The sequence below is a fragment of the Neomonachus schauinslandi genome, chromosome X (assembly GCF_002201575.2).
Source record: "Neomonachus schauinslandi chromosome X, ASM220157v2, whole genome shotgun sequence".
NCBI lineage: Eukaryota > Metazoa > Chordata > Mammalia > Carnivora > Phocidae > Neomonachus > Neomonachus schauinslandi.
Genome location: NC_058419.1, coordinates 120,109,429 through 120,136,849, shown reverse-complemented (window position 1 = coordinate 120,136,849; position 27,421 = coordinate 120,109,429). Strand labels below are relative to the sequence as shown.

General features: G+C 54.2%; 1 protein-coding gene across 1 annotated transcript in view; it reads left to right on the top strand.

The window, feature by feature from the left end:
- Window positions 1-27,421, top strand: part of TBL1X (transducin beta like 1 X-linked) — a 213,653-nt gene that overhangs the window by 181,077 nt on the left and 5,155 nt on the right. The window contains exons 5-15 of the mRNA XM_021691209.2: window positions 6,756-6,901; window positions 8,555-8,822; window positions 11,465-11,597; window positions 12,092-12,233; window positions 12,919-12,982; window positions 13,080-13,177; window positions 16,843-16,903; window positions 21,425-21,546; window positions 23,692-23,766; window positions 24,113-24,240; window positions 25,864-26,029. Coding sequence (XP_021546884.1) covers window positions 6,756-6,901; window positions 8,555-8,822; window positions 11,465-11,597; window positions 12,092-12,233; window positions 12,919-12,982; window positions 13,080-13,177; window positions 16,843-16,903; window positions 21,425-21,546; window positions 23,692-23,766; window positions 24,113-24,240; window positions 25,864-26,029 — 1,403 coding nt within the window. The remainder of the gene's footprint in view (window positions 1-6,755; window positions 6,902-8,554; window positions 8,823-11,464; window positions 11,598-12,091; window positions 12,234-12,918; window positions 12,983-13,079; window positions 13,178-16,842; window positions 16,904-21,424; window positions 21,547-23,691; window positions 23,767-24,112; window positions 24,241-25,863; window positions 26,030-27,421) is intronic.

The following is a 27,421-nucleotide window of genomic DNA, read 5'->3' as shown; positions in this document are numbered from 1 at the left end:
CCGTCTGCAGCCGCAGCTGCTGCCCCGAGGTGGGTGCTCTGTGTGTCAGGAAGGGAATGCAGATGGGCTTCCTCCCTTCAGGAAGCTTCTGTCTCCTCGGAAGCTGGGAGGTGCGGAAGAATGGAGAGTGCTGGGCGCTGCTGGAGCTCAGGAGGGACATTCCCTCCCGGGACGACAAGACGGGCCTCCGCAGAGCAAGGCCATCCGGCCGAAGCCATGACGACTGAGCAGGTGTCCGCAGTGGGGAACAGGGGCATTTGGGAGCCGACTTTCTCGCCCTCTGACTGTTGAAAGTCGGCCCGGCCCCCTCTTTGTCATGGGGCGCTGTGCTCTGCACTGTAGGATGCTGAGCGTCCCTGGTCTCTCCCTGTTAGGTGCCTATAGCAACCCCCCACCCATGCACACCCCTGTGACAACCAAAAGTGTCTGCAGACGGTGCCTGCATCTGCTGGGGCGGGGGGGACGGACGGACAGAGTCGCCCTCCCTTGACAACCATGAACCCCTGTTCTAGACCAAGAGACCGGAATGAGCAGAGGGACTCTCCAGGGAAGCGGGAAGCAGGTATGTGCTTTGAGCAGAAGTGCCCAGGGAGCCCCTGAGAGATGCCCCCGGCTCACGGCCGGGTTCGAGGGGCTTCCAGGCCCAGGCTCAGGCGACAGGTCTTGCCCGGGCCTGCGGGCTCTTGATGGCTCTTGAGATGGAAAACACCAGACTCTGCATGCTGACCCAGGGCAGATACTGTGACGGTTTAGGTGACGTCCGTAATGATGTCCGCAGCATCTGTAAATGCCGTGTGCCACTGCCTGACACGGGAAGCGCTCGCTGAGCGTCCGCTGCCCTCGTTACCCGCACGTCGTCAGGTGGAGTGCCTCTGGGCTCCTGCAGCAGAATCCCACGGACGGAGGGCTTAGAAATAGCACACATTCGTTTCTCACGGTTCCAGTAAAACTTTATTTGCAAGTACAAGGAGTGGGCCGGACTTGGCCTTCCCCTGATCTAGACAGTTAGAATTTAACGTGCCCATTGGCTTTGGGTGGCTGTCTATATTCCAAGCATGCAAGTTCATTAAATATTTAATAAAGATTCTGCATTTATAGACGCCTCAAATCGGTGCCCTTGGTATTTGGTTCGGCTGAAGACACAAAACCACCCTCACGGCTGCCATGAGTATTCTACGTCTGCTTTTCTCTGCCGAATAAGCAGCATTTCTAAGGGCCAGAGAGCGATAATTTAGTAGGTTTTGCTGACGGAGGAGGCCAGCATTAATGGGGCGGAGTGGTTCAACTGTATCACTAACTCACATGGTTTGTGAAGCCCTTTGTGGAAGAGTATGGTTTAGCGATGGGGTAACTGCAAGAAACAGAAAACATGTACTTGCTTTGTTTTAAATCTACTTTTATTGCCTAGTTGGGTGAGACCAATTCATGTACAGGCTCTTTTCCTCTCTCGTGAGGAAAAGAGGACTTTCCTCTTGAAGATCTCGCCATGCTTTATATAAAATGTAGTGCTTATTTTAAACTTTTCCCAGTTGATCACGAGTACACCCTTTTTTCTCCTTGGAAATACTCTCACCTTATCTGGCTATCCCCCGTTACTGTGTGTTACCTGAATTCTGTGACCAAGTGCATATGGAGGGTGACAAGCATGTGTGAGTAGACTGTGGATAGTGTCCTTTGGGGGATTTAGTTTTTCTAGGTTACTGGTTCTCAACCGTGTCGGGGTCAATTAGGCAATATCCGGAGACACGTTGGGTTGTCATGACGGAGAGGAGGCACCTCGGGCATCCAGTAGGTAGAGGCCAGAGGTGTTGTTCCACATGCTACAACACACAGGGCGGTGCTCCCCACAGCCAAGGCTCTGGCCCCGATGTCAGTCAGGCCACAGCTGAGAATCCTGCTGTCGAGAGCGTTAGCTGGGCTGCCTCTTACTAAGTAGGCGGCAGGCCTCCTGGCTGCAGCAATGACTCCAGGCTGGCTGGGTGTCAGACACCAGGGACGCTGACGCTCTGCCCTCACACAGGTCTTTCATCCAGGTACCACTAAGCTCTTTCTTTATTCTCCTCCTTTTGAACAACTTCCACACCTGCCATCGGACTAGTCCTGAGTATTTCCATCTCCATCACTGACACAATGTGCTTTTTCCTATTGATGTCCTCTTGGGTGGAAGAAGAGAAGCATTGAAAGCTGAAGAGGTGTAAGGCAAGGAGTCTTACCACTCTGGCAGACTGCAAATGAATAGACTTCTTAGCCTTGGAATCCAGTTGGGAGGAGTGGGGCGCTGGTGGTGGTGGAGGCTGGGCCAGCCCCAGAGGAGAAGCATCCTGCCTGGAGGGGCCAGTCTTCCAAGATGGCGCCTTAGGCAACACACTGGCACACAGCGGAGCTCCAGTAACCCGAGCCTAAGAGAAAGTGCTCAAGCAGGCCTTGCTCACACGGTCTGTGGACATGTCCCAGTTCCATGATGAATGGACATCAGGACTGCAAGGTATCCGAGTGATGGTTTCATCCAGTCTCCTCACTGAACAAACAAGGAAAGGCAGAGGAGGAAGGTTCCTCCTAGTTCAGGGTCTGCTCTAGATTCAAAAATGTATGCAGGCCTGCTGGTCTCACATCCGGTTCTCGCATCAGCTCCTTGAGGTACGTTTTATCCCCACAGCATAGAAAAGGAAACAGAGGTCCAGCCAAATGATGTGACCTGGCCCAGGCACTCGGTGGGGGATCGAGGACAGACCCAGCGCTCCTGACCATTCCTGACATTGTCTGCACCTGGCCCTCCTGCTTGCCTCGATGAAATCGGGTTGGCTCGAAGTCAAGAAAGTCTTCCAAACAAATGAACAAATGGATGAAAAAACCATTGATTTAGAGGCCATGCATAGATTTGCCCAGAGACATGCAGCTCATGTAAATTTATAAGCAAATAGGAGGACTGGTTTCAGTGGTGACATGGAACATTATTACTGCGTGTGTTTATAAAGATACCCGGTTTCCAGTCATAATTTTCTGCCCCCCTCCCCCCAGTAGAGGACGCAAGTGTTAATCACAGATGTTCAAGCTCATGGCTCTCCCGTGCACCTTTATCTGCTCAGTCATCATTTTGCTTCAGTGGGGAAGTTCATTCAAGCGATTCCTCTCCCAGCCTCTTTGCAGTCTTAGACTCCCACGCCCTTGGTTCATCTCTGGCCCCTTCTTGCAGCAAGCCTCAACTGAATGTTGTCCAAATGTCTCCAAAAGTGGGATCTACCTCGCAAAACATCATGACGCACAGAGATCAGAAACTTAGGCAACCAGACCTTATACGTGACATTTAAACACCGGATGCAAAAGGAAATCAAGGACGTAGTGGAACGTTGGGTTAGAAGTGGGCTTGCGGCTTGCCCTTTGCATGTTGCCTACGCTGCATCCGTGGCTCTGGCCGATGGGAGCCAGCGAGGTCCGGCTAGGTAACGGAGTCGGCATCCCCCCGGGAATTGAAGAATTCTGGTTCCTGTGCCTGTGGGTGTTCAGGGTCCGATGAAACCATGAGTCCTGCGACCCCATAGCTAGAGTTGAAATTCTGCTTCTACCTCTCATCGCGTGCATGAACCCTGGACCCGTTACTGAACTTCTCCAGTATTTCCTGTCCTTGTGTGTAAGCTGTAACAGCACTCGCTGAACGGCCACCTCGAAGATCAGGGACACCGAGTGCCCATATTTGCTTAACAGCAGTCATGAGGTCAGAATGTGCTGTGTTGTGTGCCTAGAGTAGCACTATGGCCAGTACTTGAGAGGATGACGCGGGAAGGGATGGAGGAAGGGAGCGTTCTGCTGGACCGCATTTTGGGTCTCCCCCAGATTCTTCTGTTGGGATCCTAACCCCCCCCCCCCGCCCCCTGTGATAGTATTCGGAGGCGGGGCCTTTGGAAGGCGATTCGGTTGTGAGCCCGGAGCCGTCATGAATGGGATTCGCGTCCTTATGAAGGAGACCCCCACAGGGCTAGCTCGCCCCTTCTGCCCTGTGAGCGCCAGAAATCGGCGCTCGCCACACACCAGATCTGGCCCCTGGACCGTGCGCTTCCCGGCCTCCAGAACTATGAGGAATCAGTGTCTGTCAGTCCCCCGGGCTGCAGGGTTTAGGTACAGCTGCCGGCGGGACGCACGAGGCGTAGAGCACAGGCTTGACCTCTCCCCCCCGCTCGTGCTGTGAGTCACCGAGAGGGACGCCTCCCCCGCAGGAACCTGTGTCGGCCGGTGCCCGAGTCGGCTGTCGGCGTGGGGCTCCGCCGCGGCTTCCGTGGACGGTTGTCAGTGGAATCGCCTGGTGGGCTGAGAGTGGCGTCCCGCTGCCCGGCTTCGGATGTCAGCCTGAACGCCCAGGGCCTCTTGGGGACCCTGGCAGGAGCTCGAGACCTGCCCGGTAGAAGGGGACGTCGCAGTCAGGGTGGCGGAGGCCCAGGGTGACCAGGAGGCCTCAGCGAGGTCGTGGCAAGGGCGTGGAGCGGTGCTGGTCCCGAGCAGGCGCCGGGTAAGTAAGGCGGCCTGTTTTATGAGTCCTGCGGTGGGTGTGGCCCCGCCGTGGACTTTGGAAAGATACCAGGAAAGAAGAAACGGCTGTGGAAGTCAGTGTTCCGCCCTGTTCGCCCGGGGGGTGGGGGGCAGATGGAGGAGGAGGTGGGGGCCCCGAGAGTGGGGAGTGGGGTCAGCAGCCAGGAAGAGTCCTGGGTAAGGAGGCCGTCACGCGCAGGTCCAGGGAAGAGTCACTGGGTGGTGGTTCCGTCTTGGCCCGAGGGGAAGGTCTGAGGCGGAGGGCAAGGTAGAAGGCAGAGGGGAGGCCGGTGGAGAGGGCCTTGGCCTCTGGCCCTCGGAGGCCGGAGATGGGGGGAGCCTCAGATGCGGGCCTGTGCGGCGCTTGTAGGCACGTGTGGTTCGGGAAGGGATCTGCAGCCCATTGTAAGTCCCCGTGGCTGGTACAGGACTCGAAATAAATAAAGGACATGTTTTATACATTCCTTATAATCAGGCACTGGGGGATGAATGGGTGGGCTGAGGAGCAGCAGAAAGTCGACGGGGAAAAGGAGAGGAAAACGCAAACCCAGAAAGCTCCTTTCACGGAGGAACATTCCCATCTGCTGAGCGCTGCGTTTATTGCAACGGCTGGTTGTATTTTGCTCTGGGGAAGGCAGAGAGCCGCGATGTGGTATCTGCTGGAAGGTGGGGCCCGCGCCATGCCCCTGTCGGTCTGGCTTCTGAAGGTGGGGTGCCAGCAGCAGGAGTGTGGGAGGCCGTGTGCAGGCCTCGCAGGCCAGCAGCGGGGACCCCCCAGGGAGCCCCGTGCGGCCCACCAGCATGTAGGATGAGCCAGTGGTGATGGGGAGGTGCTCGTGGAGGAGGCCCCCGGGGAGCAGGATTCGAGGGACCCCCCCTTACAAATGAGGGGTTGGCAGAGCTGAAGGGGGTAACCCCAAGACTGGTCAGAGCGGTCCAGCCTCGTGGGATGAGCAGATTCTGGCCGCACAGTGGGCAGAACATCCTGGCAAGGCAGCTGGAGGGTTCACCGCCAGAACTCCCGCTGCCTTCCCTTTTGCCTGATGAATGTCCAGCGTACACGGTGAGAGAGTTCAGAGCCCCACGGTGGGAGTGCCTTTGGCCGCACTCCACCTCCAGGCAGGGAGCTAAGCATAGGGGCTCCTGACTCAAGGCCTGAACCCCACAAGGCTTCCCAGTTCCTGGGCACCCCTGGCCGTCCCAGACCAAGCAAGGGGACGGTACCCCCAGCAGACTGGGCTGCCCCCTTGCAGGGAAGACCTGCAGCAGCTGGGAGCTCCGGCGTAGGGTGCCCCCTTACTCTGCTTGAGGAAGCAGCGGCCAAAGCAGGTTCCCGATTGCCCTCGGACCCCGCAGGGGTCCCCAGCACCTCTTACCCCCTGCCCTGCCACCTCCCTTTCTGGAAGTAGGCATTGTTTTGTACACGTGGTAACTACCCTGATGAGTGCTGAGGGAAGGACGGGGAGGAGCCAGCATCCCATCGCCAAGGGAAAGTTACCGATTATTAGATAAATCGACTCAAGCCACCCCAGTGGGTCCAGAATGGTCTCTTTTTCTTCGGATGTTTGGCCGTGTGGTGCCTTGGCCCCCGCCTGCCATGAGCGCTCGGAGCCCGGCTAAAGAAAGGCACCCTGTGTGCACTGCGGCTGGGCCGGGGGACACTCAGAGACCGGAGCCGGGAGCTCTGGAACGAGTGACGGCAACACGGAGAAGGCCCAGAGTTGCGCTTCTGCAGCAGAAACATTTCCCCAGGGGGCACCTGGGTGGCTCAGGCGGTGAAGCGTCTGCCCGGCTCGGGTCATGATCCCAGGGTCCTGGGATCGAGCCCCACATCGGGCTCCCTGCTTGGCGGGAAGCCTGCTTCTCCCTCTGACGCTCCTCCTTCTTGTGCTTTCTCTCTCCGTCAAATAAATAAAATATTTAAAAAAAAAAGTTTATCCAGGGCAGATTATGCTCCGTTCTGCCGTTAATAACACCGAAACGGCCCCACCTCTAAAGCTGTTTCCGTCCCCTGCACACAGGTCTGGGGCCGCTGCATCTCTTCTGTCTCCCTGCCTGTTGGCACCGCTTTGCCCCACACCGGAGCTCGCTGTCCCACGCCCCCCGTGCCCCCCAGCTAATCCCGAGCACCTGCAGTCCGTGCAGCCGCCATCGGCTCTCCGTGGCTGGGCCTCCCGCCACCCTCCATTTCGGGCCTCACGAAAGCCTGTGCTCCCCCCCGTCTCTCGCTGCAGGTTTTTCCCACTCGGCGTTCACGTTCGGCATCGAGAGCCATATCAGCCAGTCCAACATCAACGGGACGTTGGTGCCGCCAGCCGCTCTCATCTCTATCCTGCAGAAGGGACTGCAGTATGTGGAGGCCGAGATCAGCATCAACGAGGTACGTGCGCTCCCGGGGCGTGGGCCGGTGGCCTGGCCCCACCAGCAGAGCCCGGCGACCGTGGAACAGCTCGGAAACCAGTCATGGCCACGCTAGCCGTGGCCCGGCTGCTGGATTCCTTCCACGCTCCCTCGCTTGGAACGGACCTGCTCCTTACAAGCCTGTCTTATTCTGCATTCTCTGTAGCTTTTAAAAACTACAAAAGTAATAATACATCCTGTACTCGGCCACCCGTGTTCCTCCACCCGTTTCCGAAAACCCACATCTTTGAAAAACACCTGAATTTCTGCCTGTCCTGTGCACGTTCTTCCCTGAGTGTGGCCCTCTCCTCCTTCCTCCTCTCAGAGTGGGTGCCCAGAGGCCGTGTTCCACCGGCCCCTTGAGGCCCCGTCTGGTCTCTTTTTTCCACAAAACAGTTAAATGTGGGGATAGGAGCGCGTGACCCCAGAGGGCGCCTCCCCCTCAACTCTCAGATCGTGCGATCCTGCCACTCGATGTCTCCATCCCCTGGTTTCCATGTGTTCAATCTGTCGAGAATCCCTCGTGGCGTCTCTTCCTCACTTCCAAATTCCAGCACGTCTGGAGATGAATAAAAGGGCGCGTCATTTGTGACTTCGGTTTGCGGTCACTGAACAGCGGGACAGCATGCTTCCAGAGTTTAAACTGGGAGGTGTTTTCATTGTTCTCGGCAGTTTCTACTTTCTGCCAAGTGGTCGTCCCTTTGAGGCGTGACTCTATGAAGAAGGTAGTAGGGAAGCGTGCTGACCGCTCGGTCAACATTGGCCACGCCGTGGCCAGAACCAAAGCATGAAGGTGGCCGACGAGGTGACCGGCTACTTGCTTACACATTTTCCAGGGTTTCCTATTGTTTCATTGCTTTCGAGTGCAATATCGTACGATGGCCAGAAGTCAGCTGGGGTCATGGGTCATTTCGATCGTGTCCAGCTGAAACTCCTGTCGTTCACTTCTTCCTAATTTCCAAGGTAATTCAAGTTCAGGATGTGCAAAAACATGTTTGCACACTCAGCAGCCACAACCCAGAAGCACTGACTTGTCTGACTCTGATACTTGGGAACGATTTCTAAGAACTCCGTCCTGTGTTCAGTGTGTATGGAAATTTTTTCATTGCAGATAGAAGCCAGAGAATCAAAACCAGTTGAAAAAACACTCATGGGGACTGAGCACTGCTGTTGCCCGTATTTCACGGCTGTATTTGGTCTACACCCTGAACCCCAGTGGCAGCAGATGGATATTTTATTAAGTCACACGGACACGTGTACGAGGAATCAAACATGAATGGTGCCAAAATCTCTAATTTGGTCTTGAGGTTTCCAAAGAGCTGCCTCTCCCTCACAAGAGGGTGGTGGTTCATAGACTTTCTGTACTTACCGTAACATCCGGGCCGGGCTTCTCAAACTCGGCACTCTTGGCATGTGGGGCCCGATGATTCTTCGTGGCGGGGCAGCCTGGATGCTGTAGGACATTGAGCCACGTCCCCGATCACCCCGTCCCCTCTTCCCCCACTCTGCGCCGCTGCCCCGGCCCGGCCGGACCCCCTGGGCGTCGCTCTGGGCTCCGCACCCGCCGGGCCTGGAGCGCAGAGGCCGCCGGGCGCCGGGAGCTGACGGCCGCCCCCTGTGGCTCTCTCCCCAGGATGGCACGGTGTTCGATGGCCGCCCCATAGAGTCGCTGTCCCTGATCGACGCTGTGATGCCTGACGTAGTACAGACACGGCAGCAGGCCTTCCGGGAGAAGCTCGCTCAGCAGCAGCAGGCCAGCGCGGCGGCGGCGGCGGCGGCGGCCACGGCGGCCACGGCGGCCACGGCGGCCCCAGCGGCCCCGGCGGCCATGGCCCAGCAGCACCCACCAAAGAACGGAGAGGCCACGGTGAACGGGGAGGAGAACGGAGCACACGCGATAAGTACGTGCGGGGCTCTGGGGGTGGGCGAGCTTCTGGTGGTTTCTCTCCTGAGTCCGTGGGAGTCACAGACTCTTCACGCTCCGCTGGCTCTTTCTCGGAGTCCTGGGGCGGGCGGCGTGTTTGCTGGGAGCAGCTTCACGCTTTGTTTCCACCGGCCTCCTTAGACCCGGTGGTCTTCACGCACACGTCCTCGATTTTAGGAAGTCGTGCTGCTCAGAGAACTCGTTTTTTGTGACAGTAAGATGTACCGTGTGATCACTGTCCGACATCAGAGGGTTTTGTTTGCGGAGGCCCCTGGTCCTCTGTCCGGCCTTTGGTGTTGAGCGCCTTGGGCCGGGATCTGCTGTACTAGCCCAGCTCATGGTTACGGAGCGGGCTGCAGGCCCCAGGAGACAGCAGGTGCGGCCTTACGTGGTCGTCCCCAAATGCTGGGCGCTTAGTGTCTCTTAGCTAATTGCCCTAGAGGACGTGGCTGATCGGAGCACCTGAATTTCTACCCAGAGAACCGGACTCCGCTCTGATACGTGGCTTATAAACTCAAAGACTGCTTCTGGGTCTACGTTCAAAGCATGCTGTGCGTGCACAGTACACGTGTGTGTCACACACCGGTGTGTATGTGTACATGCGTGTCTGTGTGCGTGCACGTGGCTTGCTTACACGTGGCTCGCTGGTCAGCCGCCCCACGTGAGGCTGTAGTTTGCAGCCAGGCCCTGTGGCAGCTACTTGTCCACGGGCACAGGGTAACGGATTCTCTTGAGCTAGAGAATCCGACCCGCCCTCAGATGGAGAACCCAGACAGGCTGTAACGCGGATTCTAATAAGTGGGATGACGTACGGGCCGTGAGTCTAGCGTAGAGATGGAAGGACTTCCCACCGGTAGCTTGCATCGTCACTGTTACTCAGGTCCCGAGGATGGGGCGGGGAAGGACGAAGACCGTACGCAGCTCGTGCTGCAGATCACTTCAAGCGATACAACCCTCAAGTTCTTAAAAATGAAACTGGAAGGAACTAAGGGTCATTGTTTTCTTAGTCTTCCGTCACAGAAACGAATTTGTAAGTGGTGAACTTGAAGGAATCTGTGTTTGCCAAGACAGAAGTTTTGCAGACTTTTGAATTGTACTGATTTCTTTTAAACCTCATCGGGGGGTAGAAAATCTTAACGGTTGGGGCATGTGGGTGGCTCAGTCATTTAAGCATCTGACTCTTGATCTCAGCTCAGGTTTTGATCTCAGGGTTGTGAGTTCAGGCCCTGCATTGGGCTCCACGCCGGGCAAGGAGCCTACTTAAAAAAGAAGAAAAGAAAGTCTAACGGGACATAGCTGCGTAGAGACGGGTACACGCCTTAAAGCAGACTAGCCGCTCACACACAGATAGCCTTCATTTCGTGGGTGCCCATGGGTTACCTGTCACTCTCCAGGGAGCACACCTGAGGGCTCTCTGGCATGGCACATCATCCTTACTTTTACTTTGTTCCCTGAAGCCTGGGGCCACCTACAGTTTGCGGTCATCTTGCTGCAAGGCAGGCTGAGGCCAGACTATGGTGTCCCAACGGATTGTTCATCCTGACCTTCAAGAATCTTCTGTATCCTGCCACTTGGGAGAAAAACAGCCGCCTTCCGGGATGGTTCTCTTAAGGGTGGCATTTAGCATGCTTGTCTCCACCATCACCAGGCCTACCTGGGAATTCAGAACCCAGATCCCATGAGTCACCCAGGGCAGGCTTACTCGGTTAGAGAGCCTGGCAGCTCTGCTTGGCGTAAGAAGTCTGATAACAGAGGTGGCTCCAAGGAGTAGAAAACAGAGCACTTCAGTCCCAAGAACACGAGGATGTTTGCAGGCAGGGGGTGCAGGGTGGTGGGTGCACCGGAAGAGTGATGGCCTCTCCCACTGGGAGTGTGCTTCACAAGATAAAAGGTGATACCTCAGACAGGTGCTCACGGATAAAATGTCTCATCCCGTCTGGAGAACAGCAACCTTTGGGCTCGACCTCGCGCTCATCATTCCCCCACCACCAGCCTCATGGTGGTGGTGGTTGTTAGATCTTAGCGTGGTCCTAGTTATGCAGAATAAATAACTTTGTATTTCTCTGTCAAATTCGGAAACTGTTGAAATAAAGAAATATATGTAATACATTTACTAAGTTACACAAGAGTCATGATATAGTTAAAATTGTCAGAGGTGATGTTACCTAGCACGTAAAAAGAAGATGTCTCTATGAGAGTAAGACCGTTACAGTCTTACTCGTACGTGGAACATAAGAAACAACGCAGAGGATCCTAGGGGAAGGGAGGGAAAACCGAAGGGGAAATCATCAGCAAGGGAGATGAACCTTGAGAGACTCTTAACTCCAGGAAACAAACTGAGGGTTGTTGGAGGGGAGGTGGGTGCGGGATGGGGTAGCGGGGTGATGGGCATTAAGGAGGGCACGGGATGGGATGAGCACTGGGTGTGATATGCAACTGATAATGTGCTGAACTCTATACCTGAAACTCATGACATACTATTAATTGGCTGATTGAATTTAAATTTTAAAAAATGAAATAAAGAATAAAAAGAAGGTGTCTCTAACACTCAGGTGCCCCGAGAATGCATTTCTCTTATATACCGGTTAGCCACATGTCTTTTCCTGTTTCCTGTGACAGATAATCATTCGAAACCAATGGAAATAGATGGGGACGTTGAGATTCCACCCAACAAAGCCACAGTCCTTCGGGGCCACGAGTCTGAGGTGTTCATTTGTGCCTGGAACCCTGTCAGTGATCTCCTAGCTTCCGGGTAAGGATGCCAGGCCGGGGGTGCCCCAGGGTCTGGGGCATCCGAGATGTTCTCTCCTTTCTGGAACTGCACCTTATGGAATACATGCTCCCCTCTCCTTGGTGTGCAGACCAAGACCTTGGGCTCTCTGTGCTGCCCTCCTTCCCAGGTCGTGAAGAAGCCCTCGCTCCGCCCTGTGTTCTCAGTGGGGTAGGGAGCAATGCAAAGATATTTAAAATTGCTAAGGGGTGCCCGGCTGGCTCATTCAATAGAGCGTGCGACTCTTGATCTCTCAGGGTTGTGAGTTCAAACCCACGTTGGGTGTGGAGCCTACTTGAAAAAAAAAAATTAAGAGCAACAAAAATGGTGAGGCGAGAAACAGAGCCAGTGAGCGGGATCATGAAGACACGAGGCCACAGGCCAGAGCTAGCTGACAGAGGCAGCCCGAGAAAGGCTGATGGGCTTTGTTTGCACTTGAACGGGAAGCTGAATGCACGTGCGCTTTCCTTCTACAGATCTGGAGACTCGACGGCAAGAATATGGAACCTTAATGAGAACAGCAATGGCGGCTCCACGCAGCTCGTGTTGAGGCACTGTATACGAGAAGGAGGACATGACGTGCCGAGTAATAAAGACGTGACCTCACTGGATTGGAACGTAAGCACCTGCCACCACGCAGACCCGTTAGCAGCTCCAACTTGGCCGGCGCCCCGGCGGGGCTGTGTGGGCGCAAACACAGGGCAGTGGGCTGTCTGTGAGCCCCCCCGCCGCCCCCCGGGGCTGCTCTCCTGTTGCCGAGAGCGTCTAGCAAGGCTGTGTCGGGCAGACAGCCAGCTGGGTGTTCGGGGGCCTCCCATTCGGTCCCTGAGTAAGATGAGCCCGGTGGCTCCACGGATGAGGAGACGGAGAGGGGACAGGCGGCCAGGAAAGGGGACCGTCCGGCTCGCCGCTTGGGCGGCGGCTGTTACAGGCACTTACCCGTGGGAAGTACGCAGGCCTTCCCAACTCCTTTGGCGTTTGCCTGCCTCACAGACTGCTCTCTGTGTGCGAGCGCATTTTTAACAGCCACGGTCAGTGTCTCCAAGCGTCCCTGTGACGTTTCGGATGGCATGGTGCGGGACGTCGGCGGGGTGACGGGGTGCAGTGCGTTTTCCCCGTCTGCCCCGTGTCGCGGCAGAACACCGTAGGTCGCCAGTTCAGAGCAGCGGGGCCTCCCGTGGTCCCGGGGGCTCCGTTAGTGTCTTGACTGGGAGCCGGGGCTGCCTGAGCCCCGGGGTCCGGCGAGGCGCCGTCTTGGCTCGCACCGAGCTGTTGGCGGTGTGTGTGTGTTTCTGGCCCGCAGAGCGACGGGACGCTGTTGGCGACGGGTTCCTACGACGGCTTCGCCCGAATATGGACCGAAGACGGTGAGCCAGGCCCGCCCGCGTGCGCCTCGCGACGCAATTGGCGGGGAGCCGACCGTGGCCTTGAAGTCAGCCGGTTTGTTCTTTCTTTACCTGACAGGCAACCTGGCCAGCACCTTAGGGCAGCATAAAGGCCCCATCTTTGCCTTGAAATGGAACAAAAAGGGGAATTACATTTTGAGTGCTGGTGTAGACAAAGTGAGTATTCGCTTAAAATAGGTCTCAAAAAACAAATGTCTCTTTGATCTGTAGATGCTGACTGACTTTGAATTTCTGGGTAACATCCTGGGTTTTTATGTTTTTGTGTTTAATTCTGAGGCTTTCCTTAACAACGCAGAAGAGCTGCTTTAGGTTTTGTTTTTGTGGTTTTGGTCTTACTGTTCACATATAACACATACTCTCTCAACGTATTATACTGTTCCACAGACCTTTGTGCAGAGCCTCTCCCCCTCCCTTTTTTTGAGGTACGTCATTCAGCGATGGAAAGAGGAAATCCCCCAGTTGCATGTATCCAATGTTTGAAAAGCAAAGTGGCGTGGGATGCACGGGACAGAAACCTTTCCCCCACTGAGCAGTTTTGGAAACACAAACCGTTTCCTCTCGCCAGGCTTCTTTTTCCCTAATGCGGTGAATTGTGACTTCCCGTCGTGGGCTGCAGGCTTCTCTGAGAGCCGGAGGAAAGTGGGCCCGCCCACGAGGCGGCACATCCCTGGCGGGCCACGGGGCACGCTTGGCACACGCGCTGTGCCTGGACAGGGCTGCCAGGTGGATGTGACGGGGCCAGGTCCGAGTGGCCGCGAGCAGCCAAGGGCCTCTAGAAGCCGTGGGTGGGCAAGGAGTCAGCAGGTGCAGGCATCATGTGGCTCTGAGCGTGGCCCACTCTCTCTGGGTCTGCTTCCTCGGTTGCCAAGAGCCAGGCATCAGGACCCCCAAAGAACGTGGAAGGAATGCTTACGTCATTCCTGAGACTCAGCAGGAATTGGAACTCCTTGCTTTGGAAAAGAAGTATTCTCGAGAAATGAAGCCGAAGGGAAGCAGAAGTGGTTTGTGTTTCTACAACTGTCGACTGGGTCTGAGGACTAGACTGTCGTGCGGTTTCCGAAGGGCTTTACGTTTTCATACTGATGTCAGGATCATTTGAAAACCTGGTTACATGACTGCTGGGTATCCATTCGAGTTCTACAGTGAATGAACAGTAATAACCAGCACCTGTCAACACTGTCACGGGCGTGGGCTAAGGTATTTACTCTCCGGCCGGTGACAGTGTGTGCCGACCCCGCACCAGAGGGTAGCCCTCGAGGTCAGTGAAGAGGGCCGCCGCGCTCGCTCTCCCAAGCCAGTAAACCTTTTCTTTCAAACCCGGCAGCCTAACATCTAATGTTGAAACACGCACACGCACGCACACACACACACACACACACACACACACACACAACGTTGTCGGGTCCGTGGCTGCTCATCCGTACTGCTGACGGCATTATTAAAATATTTGTGCAAATGATCGCTGACCCTTAACCAAGCACTTTACCGTACATGTTGGCCTCTTCAGGGCTCCCGAGAGAGGAGGCGCAAGCTGCTGCCAACAGCCCCATTTCACAGGCACCTGCACTCACTTGCCTAGGGACACCCGGGTCCAGGGTGCAGGTCCCGGATTGCCAGTAACTTCTGCCCTTTGACCTCCACACACTTCCAAAAAGTTCTTTGCAGCCTCACCTGCCTCCTGCGCGGGGGCTCATTTTTATATTCCATTTTTGATTTTCCACCTTCCTCTCAGTCGTGACTCTACCGGGTGATGAGCCAAACGGCCACGGAAAATGCACATTTGGAATTCACTTCGTCTTTGGCTCCTACATGCTCTGCTGTTGTTCATCAACCATGGCAGGAATAATGAGAATGTTCTCGAAAGTGATACCCAGGGAGGAAGGGTCATGGACGGGGATGCTGGTGTTGACCTTCACTGCATGCTTAACTTGGAAGTAGTGACAGCAGGATATATCACAGTCTTAAAAAGCCTTTGTGTAGTTAACGAGTTGTTTCGTCCCTTGTATACTTAGCGGAAACACCCACTAGCTGATAGGATTACTGCTGTGGTGTGTGGCGTTGTGTCAGAGAGAAGTACTGAAAGAGTTCACGTAGTCTTTGCGTTGCCACATTTGGGAGTGGCTACGTTAAGAAAAGAGTTAGGATCCACCAAATGACAAAGTTAATTGGTCTAGGGGCACCCGGCTGGCTCAGTCGGTGGAGCATGCGACTCTTGATCCTCAGGGTTGTGAGCTCGAGCCCCACGTTGAGTGTAGAGGTGACTTAAAATCTTTTTTTTTTTTTATTTTTAAAGATTTTATTTATTTATTCATGAGAGACAGAGAGAGAGGCAGAGGGAGAAGCAGGCTCCCAAGGAGCAGGGAGCTCGATGCGGGACTCGATCCCTGGGATCATGACCTGAGCCGAAGGCAGACGCTTAACCATCTGAGCCACCCAGGCGCCCGAGATGACTTAAAAATCTTAAAAAAACAAAAAAACAACAAAAAAAAGTTCATTGGTCTAGAGCTGAGCCCAAACTTAGAGAACTGAGTTTCAAAGATATTTGGTGCTCTGAGGATTTCATCTGCAATTTTCTGCAGTTGATACAAAATATAAGCAGTTCTTAAAGCAGAATCTTAAGTGCTATGCACAGGGAGGTGGAAAAGTTCCAGTTAAGGTAGAAATTCCAGTTGATTAAGACTTAATTCCCATGCGGCGCCTGGGTGGCTCAGTCAGTTAAGCGTCTGCCTTCAGCTCAGGTCATGGTCCCAGGGTCCTGGGATCGAGCCCCATGTCAGGCTCCCTGCTCAGCGGGGAACCTGCTTCTCCCTCTCTCTCAAATAAAATCTTTAAAAAACAAAAAACACAATCCCCATGGTGTCAGTGAGTGAGCTGCATCTCGTTGCTTCCCTGTCTTCCCTTGAGTTCCTAAGGATTCAGGATTTACTTTGCTTTGCAAGGTGGAGATCATTTTTCTCCGTATTTGTAGAGCGGTGACTCATGCCCGGGCCCAGAGTGACACACTGCTTTTTCCTGGATCTGGTGTCCGCGCCGCGGGGGGTGATGGTCAGGGCCGGGGTCAGAAATGCCAGCTTCTCGAGCTCTGCACTTGGCGAAGTGCTAGAAAGCTGTGTCGAGGTGCATCGTGGCAGGTTTTTCAGCAGGTGTGCGTGTTGGGGAGGAAGGGGGATCCCCACCCATCGGGGCACTTTTCCCGGTAGTGTTCCATGGAGTAGCCACCAGCGCGTGTGGCTGTTAGTTCACAAAATGTAGCCATCAGACCGCTGAGCATAGAACCCACACTGGGTCCCAAAAATCTAGATGAAACACAGGATGCCAGATATCTCATTAATGTTTACGTATCGATTCTATGTTGAAACAGTATTTTGGCCACATTGGAGTGAGCTAAAATATATTGTTGAAATTAATTTTACCGATTTCTTTTTCCTTTTTTTTTTTTTAAGATTTATTTGAGACAGGGAACGAGCCTGTGTGCAAGGGGAGGGGCAGAGGGAGGGGGGAGAGAGAATCCTCAAGCAGACTCCCTACTGAGCACAGAGCTTGGGGCTCGATCCCAGGACCCCGAGATCACGAAATGAGCCAAAAGTAAGAGTGAACACTCAACCAACTGAGCCACGCAGACGCCTTTTTTTCTTTTTTTTTTTAATGTAGTTATGAGAAAATTAAAAATGACTTTTGTGGCTCACATTGTATCTCTTTTGGACAGTGCTAGTTTAGAAGGAAGGGGGGGTTCACGGTCTTTTCTTGTATGTTAAATTTTTCAGAGAAATCTTTCCATGAAGAATAGTTACTAACTTTTTCTTTTTGTTTGCGGAGCATAGACAACAATAATTTGGGATGCTCACACAGGAGAAGCCAAACAACAGTTTCCGTTTCATTCCGGTGAGTTTTTGTGTTGTTGTTGTTGTTGTTGTTTTAATAATTCCAAATAGGAATTCACAGCCCTAGGAAATGTCCCTTAAAGTAATCGTGAAAACTTGCAGGAAGGAGTCCGTGGAATGTAGCTGGTAGGAAGGAAATGCATTTCACGGGAAGCCTTGTTCTTAAGCTTTGCAAGATACACGTGCCCTCAACAGCTGCCTGCTCAGAAGTTAAACACAGCAGTGAACCAAGCACAGAAGCAGTGTGGGCGCCTTCTTCCTGCTGTCCTCGGGGCTGAGAGGCATCACTGTGGAAGGACACAGAGCAGAACCCGCAGGCAGGGGCACGTGGGGGGACGTCCAGGGCTTCCGAGGGTCCTCTCCGAGCGGAATCAGTCCACATCTGATGCCCCCAGAAACGAGTTATGACAACACATGGGAAGGGTCAGCTACCAGGAAAACTCATTAGGACTCAGGGCCTGAGGTTTGTAATTGGGGGCTGGTCCCGTAGGCACCCCTGCTTGGCATGTGCCCCAATTCCGGACTCCCAGAAGGAAAGCAGGGGTTCGGCACACACCCCACTGTTTGCACAGTTTAGGCACAGGACACCATTATTGTCCGTTAGGCAGTGGTGGGAAACCTCTGGATGTCCAAATTCCCAGTCTCGGGCCAAGGACCAGCCTTGCCCGTGGGCACGCCTACGGAGAGCAGCGTCAGGCCCGTGGGGGTCCGTCTGCCCCGCAGACATGTGCAGCCACCGCTGTGGACCTCACCCTGTCCCTTTGTGTGTTGGGGTCCTAGCAGGTTACATGGGGCAGCCAGGGTTCTAGAGAGTTCCAATTACCCAGATTCCCACCTGCCACTTCACGCTCTGTGTAGCTCAGTCTTGTTGTTAGATGCGGCCTCTTAAGGACAGACGACCACCTCCCAGAAGGAACGGCCTGGGATAAAGATTGGCTCAGACCTGACAGAAGGGAGTGGATGCTCCCTCCCTCAACAGGAAATGTCTCTTCCATTTTGAGGGAATCTAAACGTGTGGAGGGAGTGTTTACTATTCTCTGAGGGCACCCTGACGGGGAGTTTGGGGTGCATGGTGATGGTCTGCATCCACGCGCTGGCCCCATGGACTCCCCTTGGCAGCACAGCCGATCTCCGTGCCCAGGGAGGGGCTCCAAGCAGGGGACATGGGTCGTCCAGTGAGCCGACGCAGCCAAAGATTCCGTGAGGCAGGACTGGGTTCCGATGCCCGGACACCAGCTCCACACGGTCCTTCAGCTGTGCTTTCTCCTGATCGGGGAGACCCTGGTGTTGTAGCTGGTACCCTGGTACTTTGCAAACATAGCACGTCTCTCCCGTGTGTCCTTGTAGCTTGGGGTCCACACCGGATACACCCCTTGGGGTGCCAGTGAATTTCGCTCTTAGTGTTGCTTTAATCTAACACCACTGATGATGTGGAAGTGGGTGAACGTATTCCAGAATGTATGTTCTCACCGGGAAGTAGGCAGGGCTCCAAACGCAGGTGGCTTGGACTTCCGACCTCTGTGGTGTGGGGCAGGGGAGGGTGTATGTACCGTTAGTGAAAACTACATGTTCACGTGGTGGACAGCCATTACCACGGTCTAGTTCCAGAACGTTTCCACCACCCCAAAAGGAAATCCCTTCTTTTTAAGAAGTCCTGCTCCTTACAAGCCCAGCGTCTGGCAAGCCAGTCTACGTGGATCTGAGCGTGTTGCCAGATTACGACTCTGCTCCAGACAGCATCGCAGGGCAAGTAGCAAGTGACTGGATCCTTCCTGGTGGTCTCGCATTGTTGGCATAAATAACCAAAGTGTCCCGACCTTTGTTGTCGGGGACGATACCGTAATGGATTCGGAGCTCAAGAAGAGCAGGTGTGCTCACCCATGTGGTTGGAGGGAATATCTGAAACAGAGCTCTGGATTCTACTTTTCAGAGAAAAAATATGCCCACGATAAACATCAGTAAGATTCCCATGACACTTTTATTTATGGGGTGCCTGGGTGGTGCTGTTGGTGAAGCGTCCAACTCTAGATTGTGGCTCAGGTCCTGATCTCAGGGTCGTGAGATCGAGTCCTGTGTCGGGCTCTGCATTCAATGCGGAGTCTGCCAGGGCATTCCCTCTCTCCCTCGGCCTCTGCCGTCCCCCCAAAAATAATAAATCTAAAAAAAAAAAAAATTCATTTATAAAGTTTTTCAGCAGAATGTAGTATTTCCCAAAGCATTTCTAAGACTTCATGGAAGGGCTCTCTGTCCCACTGGCCAAGAACACCACCCATGTGTTTCTTACATATTCTCACCATAATGGTGTATAGGTCCCCATCGCTGGTTCAGTAAGATCCAGGTGTCATTTGCTCTTTTTTTTTTTCTTTAGCGTGAAGGAGAGTGCTAGAAACTGTTCAAGATGGTAACTTGAAAGAAAGGGAAGTGTGCTCTTTTTCGGAGCAAAACACAGATAGAGCTTATAAGGAGGACCGCTTGTCAGCATTCAGAACCTCCTCGAGTTGATGCGTTGGTCTGAGAAATTGCTTTGGCTCGTTAGGTTTTCCCCACGAACACCCGTTAGGGCCACGGTCTGTCACCATCAGCAGGAAGCGTTTCCTCGGAGGCTGACCGTGGACTACCACTCCGCAATAAGGAGCATGTCGTCAGCAGACTGTTGGTAACACAGAACAGCCTGATAGATCTCAAGGGGTCTCCGTCGGACCAGTCTCCAAAGGTCGCCTGCTGCATGACCCCGTTACGTATAACCTTGAGATGAAGAACTGTTGGAACTGGAGAACGCGTGAGTGGAGCCAGACCGTAGGGATGGTGCAGGGAGGCCTTGGTGTGAGTATAAGGTGGCACGAGGGGATGCTCGGTGACCGTGGCACAGTTCTGGATCTGCCTGTGCACGTGCCCGCTCAGAAGTGGCCCAGCTCCCCCCCGACACACACACTGTACCAGCATCAGCCTTCTGCTCTTGCCTCCGTCCCGTAGAGCCGCAGAATGCAACTACTGGGGGAGCCTGGATCAACAGTAACATTGCAAAATTAAACTTAAAAACAAAACAAAAACACCAAGGAAGCCAGGCTGTGCCTGGAGTGCTGCTGACTGCTGAACCTCACTGGCCCACATGTGGGCAGGGAGCGCATGTGGACCCCGAATCGCTACGCCCTGCCTCCCGTCGCTTACCCACACCGAATGGTGAGATCATCCTGGGGGCTCCGGGGCTCCTGGTGGCAGGGGCCCACTCACAGGGGGTCAGCCACCCAAGTACAGAGGGTCCCCCTCTCTGGATGGCGAGGGTCAGTGGATGTTAATTTTTACGACCAGGTGCTAGACACTGTCCCCGGAGCTGCCCCCCAGATGGTCCCGTTTGCAAGTGTACGGCCCGCATGCCCTGAATGCAGAGGGCGGCCAGGAATTGAGGACTTTGCCGGCGCGGTGTCGTCAGCGACAGCAGCTGCGGTCGTACGCTCCAGCGCACGGGCTCATCCCCTGGCCAAGCGCGATCCGTGCCTGCCTTCCGCTGTGCCCAGGCGGGACGTGGGCCGGGAACCGTGGGGCTACTGTGAAACACAGTACTGGGGACGGAACAGAAAGAGATGCTCTCGGCTTCTGAACAAGCCTGGGCTCGCTCTCCACCAAATGCTCCCACCTGCCAAGTGCACCCGGGGAGGGAGCGGGACGAGGAAGCGAATGGGACCCACCCAGCAGTTACCTACCTGTGGAAGATCGGAGGGGCCATCTGATCGCTAGCACATCCTGAGGAAATCTGGATTCTTCTCCCGATTCAGTGCTGACTTGCCTTTAAAAGAAACACACGAGACACGGTTAGGGTACTGATCAGTCGATGAAACCTGTGACGAGAGGCTTGCAGGAACCTAACTCTCTTCCTTCTGTGTCAGAGCAAGGATGCTGCATGGTCTGATGGGCGGTCTGGGGAAGGGGGGGGGCGCTGGGAGGCAGAGAAGTCCATCACCCTCCCCCAAACCCTCAGCAGAGGGCCTGGGAAAGGCCCACGAGTCAGAAAGGGTGCTCATCATACGTCCTGAGCCCTAAGCCCAGTCGTGTCCCCAAAGGGTAAGTCCCCTCCAGCTGATGGGCTGCATTAATGTGTTGCAGGAGACTTTTTAAAATCAAGATATTTGACCATCAGATATGAAATCTTTTTCATCTCGTCTCTTTTTCCCATCTAAAACACATCAAATCAGCCCACCACAGGGATATTTCTGGAAGCAGCAAGGTGTAAGAGGGGGCAGTGCACGTTCTCACGAACCCCTGTCCCCGCGTCGGGGGGTCCGGAGATGCCACAGGGCATGGCAGCCGTCACGGGGGTCTCTCCAGAACGTCTGCTCAGCATCCCAGATGTGCACGGACAGGTCTTTATGGACTCTGAGGGGAAGAGGCTGTGTTCACACTGGGCACGTTCTTTTACTGTGTTACTAGATAAGGCTTCTGGACTCTGCTTCTAATTGTTTTTAAGTCGGCTGAGCGTGCGCACCGGTAGTAAATGCCGCGGTGTCTCCGCCCCCCTTCCCTGCAGCGCCCGCCCTCGACGTGGATTGGCAGAACAACACTACCTTCGCCTCCTGCAGCACCGACATGTGTATTCACGTCTGCAGACTCGGCTGTGACCGCCCGGTCAAAACCTTCCAGGGACACACAGTAAGTGTGACTTCCGATGATGGGCCCTGGTTCCCCAGAAGGTGCTTGCGGCGTCGCTGGTGGCTGGATTAACCCACCTGAGGGCAGGCAGTGGCACCAAGACTGACCCTGGCCCTCAGGAGTCAGAGTTCGATTAGGAAAATCTACAGGCACATATAGGAAAGGATGCTTATAATGAGCAAATAGATGGGGAACGTTGGCAGAGAAAGGAAAACTATATTCTTAAAAAAAGAGTCCAGTTTCGGAAATCTGAGATCGGAGGGCTATACTGTCTGATACGACAGTCTTCAAGGGGGGGCCGGGGGTTCAGCAGCAGGTGGGAGACTGCAGGAAGGCTAGGGAACCTGAAGCGAGATCCCAGAAATGAGCCGATTAAAGAATGGATAAAAGCTTGAACCGTCTTTCTCAGAGAGGCTTAGTGACCGATGGGCTGTACGAAACCCTCCAGCCAGTATGTGTAATGGAGAGAGAAAAAAAAGAACACAGAAATCGTATGAAGCATCAATGGCCACATTTTCCTAAATTGGGGGGGAAATAATCAACATCTAATCCAAGAAGCTCAGAGGCCAGTTGACTTCTCATCAGATCCCTTAGTGTGGGGCTCATGAGGCTCTTGGTCGCTTTTCCAGACCAGATCCTTGGAGGCTCCAAACCCCGTCCCCCCGCAGCCCTCCTGGGACACCTGCCCGACTGACGGACACTGTTGTCTCAGCACCAGCTCACTGCCACGGGACTCCCCTTTTCCTGTGGCCCTCCAGGCCCCTGCTTCTGAAAGCCCAGGCATCAGCTCTCCTGTTACCATCTCCTTGTGTCTCTAAACCAATCCCCCTCTTTATTTTTCCCGTTTCTTCCTCTCTCCCCTAACCCTACACTCTTCCCCAGACTTCCATCTGTCCCACTTGCGACTTGATCACCATCGCACATTTTTAAATGGGTCTTCTCGCTGCTCGTCATCCTGCACGAGACACAAGCTAAATGTAGCTGAGCCTCTTTTCTTCCCGAGACCCTGTGAGCCATCCCTGGATGCCTCCTGGGAATTGTGACTTGGGTTGCAGAATCGGGGAGAGCAAACTGCACTGTGGGGAAGGAGCTGGCTGCACCCTCAGGTTAGCTGAGGACAGTCGGGGGGGGCCCAGCTCCGCACTCCTGGGCCCTGAGAGATCTGCCCGTAGGGTCTCCTTTCAACGCTTGCAGCCAGAGCCACCGTGGCCGCCTGCGCTGGCTGAGCCTGTCCCTGGGCCCCAGGTTCCCCTGGGGTCCGGCATCTGCTTTCTCGTGCACACGGGCATACACCCGTCTGTAGTCCAAGCCCTCCGGCCTTCCTTAGCTCACCCACTGGCCTGCTTATAAAGCGGGCTTATAAAGGGGGCTGCTTTATAAACACTGTCCCTCGGGGGGCATTGGCCTCCGTCCTGCATGATTCAGCCTCGGGGTCATCTGGTCCCTGGAACTGGAAGGCTTTTTGCAGCCTCATTCCTTTCTGCCCCCCTCCCCCCGCCCCCCACAGCACACTTGCAGCTGCCTGCTAGAACTTTCTACCTGCGCTGGATTGCAGCATCTGGCTTGCTGTTTGCTCTGGATTTCCAGCCCCCTGCCCCACCTTGGGGATCTTGTTTATGGGTGTGTTCCTAACAGTTACCACTTGGGCGTTTTGATCCTGTCTTCAACCCAGATTAAACCTTCCTGTGTATCCGAGGCCTTAAATCGTTGCCTTCCACCCCCCCCCCCCCCCCCCCCCCCCCCAGCACGAAAAGAGAGGGGTCTTGTATGGATTTAGACAGGAAGTAGCCGTGGTATAGAAAGTATGCAGAAAAAGGATTTTCAAAGTCAGCTTTTAAATTACCATGGTCTTTCTTACTGGTTTTCTGCCCTGCCCTGAATTTTATGTAAATTCATTTGACTGCCTAGTAGTGACTTTTTCCTTAGAGAAACGTCGATGAGCGGGTTACGTATGGTGTATGGCGTGCTTGTCGATGAACGTGGAAGGCAGAGTCAGAGGAAAATAAAGGCAAACGCGGAAAGTCCCTGGTTTCTCCGTGGAGTCCTTTTGAGGTCCAGCCTCGACGAGGCACTGCTGCCCCCTGCTGGAAGGTTGTGGGATCTGCTTACAAGCCTTTCTCCTGAAAACCCTTTGCTCTCTTTCAGAATGAGGTCAATGCCATCAAATGGGATCCTTCTGGAATGCTGCTAGCATCCTGCTCTGATGACATGACGTTAAAGGTAGTGATGGGACAACAAGCCGTGCGGTGCACAACCCCGTGGGCCCAGTCACTGCTTCTCCACTGATTAGCCCTCTCTCCCCATTCCTGACTCGATGTCACTGTCCTGCAGCTACCTCCCGTTGATCCGTTGAGGGTCCTGCAGAGACTCCTTCCTTGCCCGTGGCCTTTCGCACAGGTGCACCCTGGCATCTTGCTCCGCCTCCCTGGCGGGTGACCTGTGGATGGGCCGGCCGCACTCCCCACTGGGCGGCGAGCTTCCCAAGAGCTCACGGGATGAGTGCTCTGGAACCACTGCTGGCTGGAGAAGTGGCATCTGCTCACATTGCTGCTCTTCTGTTCTCTAGATCTGGAGTATGAAGCAGGACACGTGCGTCCATGACCTTCAGGCTCACAGCAAAGAGATCTACACCATAAAGTGGAGTCCCACCGGGCCAGCCACCAGCAACCCAAATTCCAACATCATGCTAGCAAGGTAAAGCGCAGATGGCCCACAGTGCGGGCGTGGTTCCTAAAAGCAGCCGTGCTCCCTCCCCGCGGCCAGGCTAGTCACAGGGCCAGCAAGACTTACTCGTGTCCCAGGAGAACGGGACATTTCACTGAGGTGTGGTGCAAACGTTTGTGTGCAGGTCCTTCCAAACTAAATGACATGGTGAGCTCGCTTTGAAAGCACCCACAAGACTCTGAAGCGACACCTAACTGGAGGTGTAAGGATGGTTTGAACCATGACGTTGGTAGGAGGTACCGGTCGTATGTCCAGGCTGTGAGCACTTGGCTTTGGTGGAGGTTTTTTGTTAAGACAGAGAAAGGAAACGGAGTTCAGTGGGGACATTGGGCTTGGTTCCTTGGTTCAACTTGCAGCGGCAGGTGGGGAGCATCGTGAGCGATGACAAAGGGCTCCCCGGCTCTAGCCAGACCTGACCCAACCACTGATAGAGTGAACCCCCCTGGGGCCCCAGCACTGGGAGGAGTGGGATGGCCAGTCAGGCCGGAATTGGTCTGTCCCAGTGCTCACTGGACCCCATTCAGGATGTAACGTCTACTCTAGGTACTGTGTTTTCAAAAGAACATTTGCGGGGCGAACTGAAGAGATTCTGAGACTGAATGCCAGGGTAACTGGGGGTGCGGAGCCCACAGCCAGAAGCAGTGTGGGTGTGTTTGCTTCGCTTGGCAGGGATGGTTTGTGACCCGGAGCAGCCATGGGCTTGTGCCCGCGGTGGTGGAGAGTGGGATTGTGGGCGCAGGCGAAGGTGGCGGCCTTCTGTAATTCGGGAAGAACCTCCGTGTTCACCACGTAGTGGAGCGGTGGGCAGCCTCGCCGAGCAGTGAGGACTCTTGTTTGCTGCAAGTGCTCGACCCAGCGCCATCTCTTAGAAAGCACTGGAAGGGAGTCCTGCATCCACTGAGAGGCTAGAGCCAGAAGAACATGATGGCCGTAATTCCCTTATTTCGAGTAACTGTCCTAAAACCCACTTAAATTACTGAGCTAAAGAACACACTCCAGTCGGTTTTGATGGCCTAGAAGGTACTTGTGTTCCACGGTCCCCATGACGAGCATAAATGACCCTTCAGTCAGTGGTAGGAAGGGAACGTACCCGTGGAGGGACTGAGTGCCAGGCAGCAGCTCTGTGATCCATGCTGTTCTCTCACGTGGGAAAATAAGCAGACTTGCAGCGCTCGGCAGTGTGATCGCATATTCGGATGGGATTGTATTTTAATTCCTGTTGGTTTCAGTTTTATGCACTCAATTTGCTATTTTCGCAAACTATTGGTATCATTTCAGTTGCTGACAATAGATGTTATCTTTTAAATTACGGGAGCATTTTAGAAAATGTGGTACATATTCTATGCAATATCATCCGTATCTGTAGGAAATGCAGGCAGAAGTTAATGTGGATATCAGCTTGTGTCCCTAATAACAGCCCCAAAAGAAAGGAAGGAGGGAAGAAAAGATCTGTTTGAAAACTATGGCTTTGTTTTCACTATGTCCAACTCACATTTTGGAAAGAAGAGCTCATGATACCCATTAAAACATCTTAGGGAAATGGAAAGAAAGCCAGGTGTTTTTGTGGTAATGTTTTGTGTCCCGTCTTCTTAGTGCTTCGTTTGATTCTACGGTTCGACTGTGGGATGTGGAGCGCGGCGTTTGCATCCACACGCTAACCAAACACCAGGAACCGGTCTACAGTGTAGCTTTCAGCCCCGACGGGAAGTACCTGGCCAGTGGCTCCTTTGACAAGTGTGTGCATATCTGGAATACTCAGGTAATCCCCACGCTTCCTGTGACCCAGTCCTTTCCAAAAGGAAGGCCCTATAAACAGTGTTTTCGGGGACCCAGGCTAGGAGCAGCCAGTGGGGAAGCTGTGCTTAGGAACGAGTTGCCCCAGATGATGGCTTGAAGCCAGCCCTCCCTCCCTTGGCAGACCCCAGGCTCAGTGCTGCTGCCCTGTGCCCTGTCCGGGCTGTGGGTCCCCTCCCCAACGCTTGCCCCGTCTTCTGCTTGTTCAGCTTCCTGGCATCAAACCACCTCCCTGCCTCATCCGCTTCTCGAGCACAGGCGTGCTCAGAGACGCGGCCGTCTGGAATCTGAGGTTGGGGGCGGAGAGGTGGCCCCCCATCCGAGGTTTCCAGGGGCAGCGGCCAGCTGGCCTGGGGCCAGCCCTGACCACCTCTGAGACCACCAACACCTGTGGCCCCACGGAGCCCATCAAGGAGTACAAAGGAGAGATGGTTTGCGGTGCTCATGCCATTTAACGATTCTTGAGTGAAAATATTTTATGTTTGTAGCAAAGGATAGGCCAAGAGTGGGTTGTCCTGTTCTCAGAACAAAAAGGAGACGATATTTGATTAAATGTAGCCACTGTAGGTTTCTCTGGCCATACCTGAGGATCGCAGAAATACGAATATAAAGCTAGAATGGACAGGAACTAATAGAGTACAGTGTTATCTTGGGCAGTCAGCTCTTGGTTCTCCTAATGGAAGGGAGATGGTGGTGTGGTAGGAGTCCTTGAAAATAGCCAGTGATCCATTTTGTTGGATCTCAGGATGGATCAGATGGCTTCCCTGCTCCCCTTTCCATATGACCTATCTTCTAGATTCCCTTGGGCTTGGTTGACATTCGGATGCATTTGCGTTCTCAAGTCCATGTTCCCCTTGGGGCAGGAGGTGGTGGGGCGTGGGCCAAGGTAACTGGCATTGGGGTGCAGGGGTCCACTGAGACCCCAGGCTTCCCAGGGACTGCCTTACATAAAACACATCCTCTTGCGGAAGGAGAGGCGATGGTGGGCCCTGCCTGGAGCCAGCTTGATGCCAAGCTGAGCCTCACAGCCCTAGATAGGCCTCCTGGAAAACTCACCCCAGGCACACCATGCCAGAGTTCCTTCATGAAATACTTGCTGGAAATCATGCTGGATGGATTTGTAAAATAACATCGTTCATTAGGTGCCGTCTACTGTCAGAAACTTGTCGAATCATGATCACCCTCATTATCACCCCATTTGTATAAATCACAACACTCTTTGAGACTTTATTATTTTTTTAGATTTTTTAATTTATTTATTTGACAGAGAGAGACACAGCGAGAGAGGGAACACAAGCAGGGGGAGTGGAAGAGGGAGAAGCAGGCTTCCCGCCGAGCAGGGGGCCCGATGCGGGGC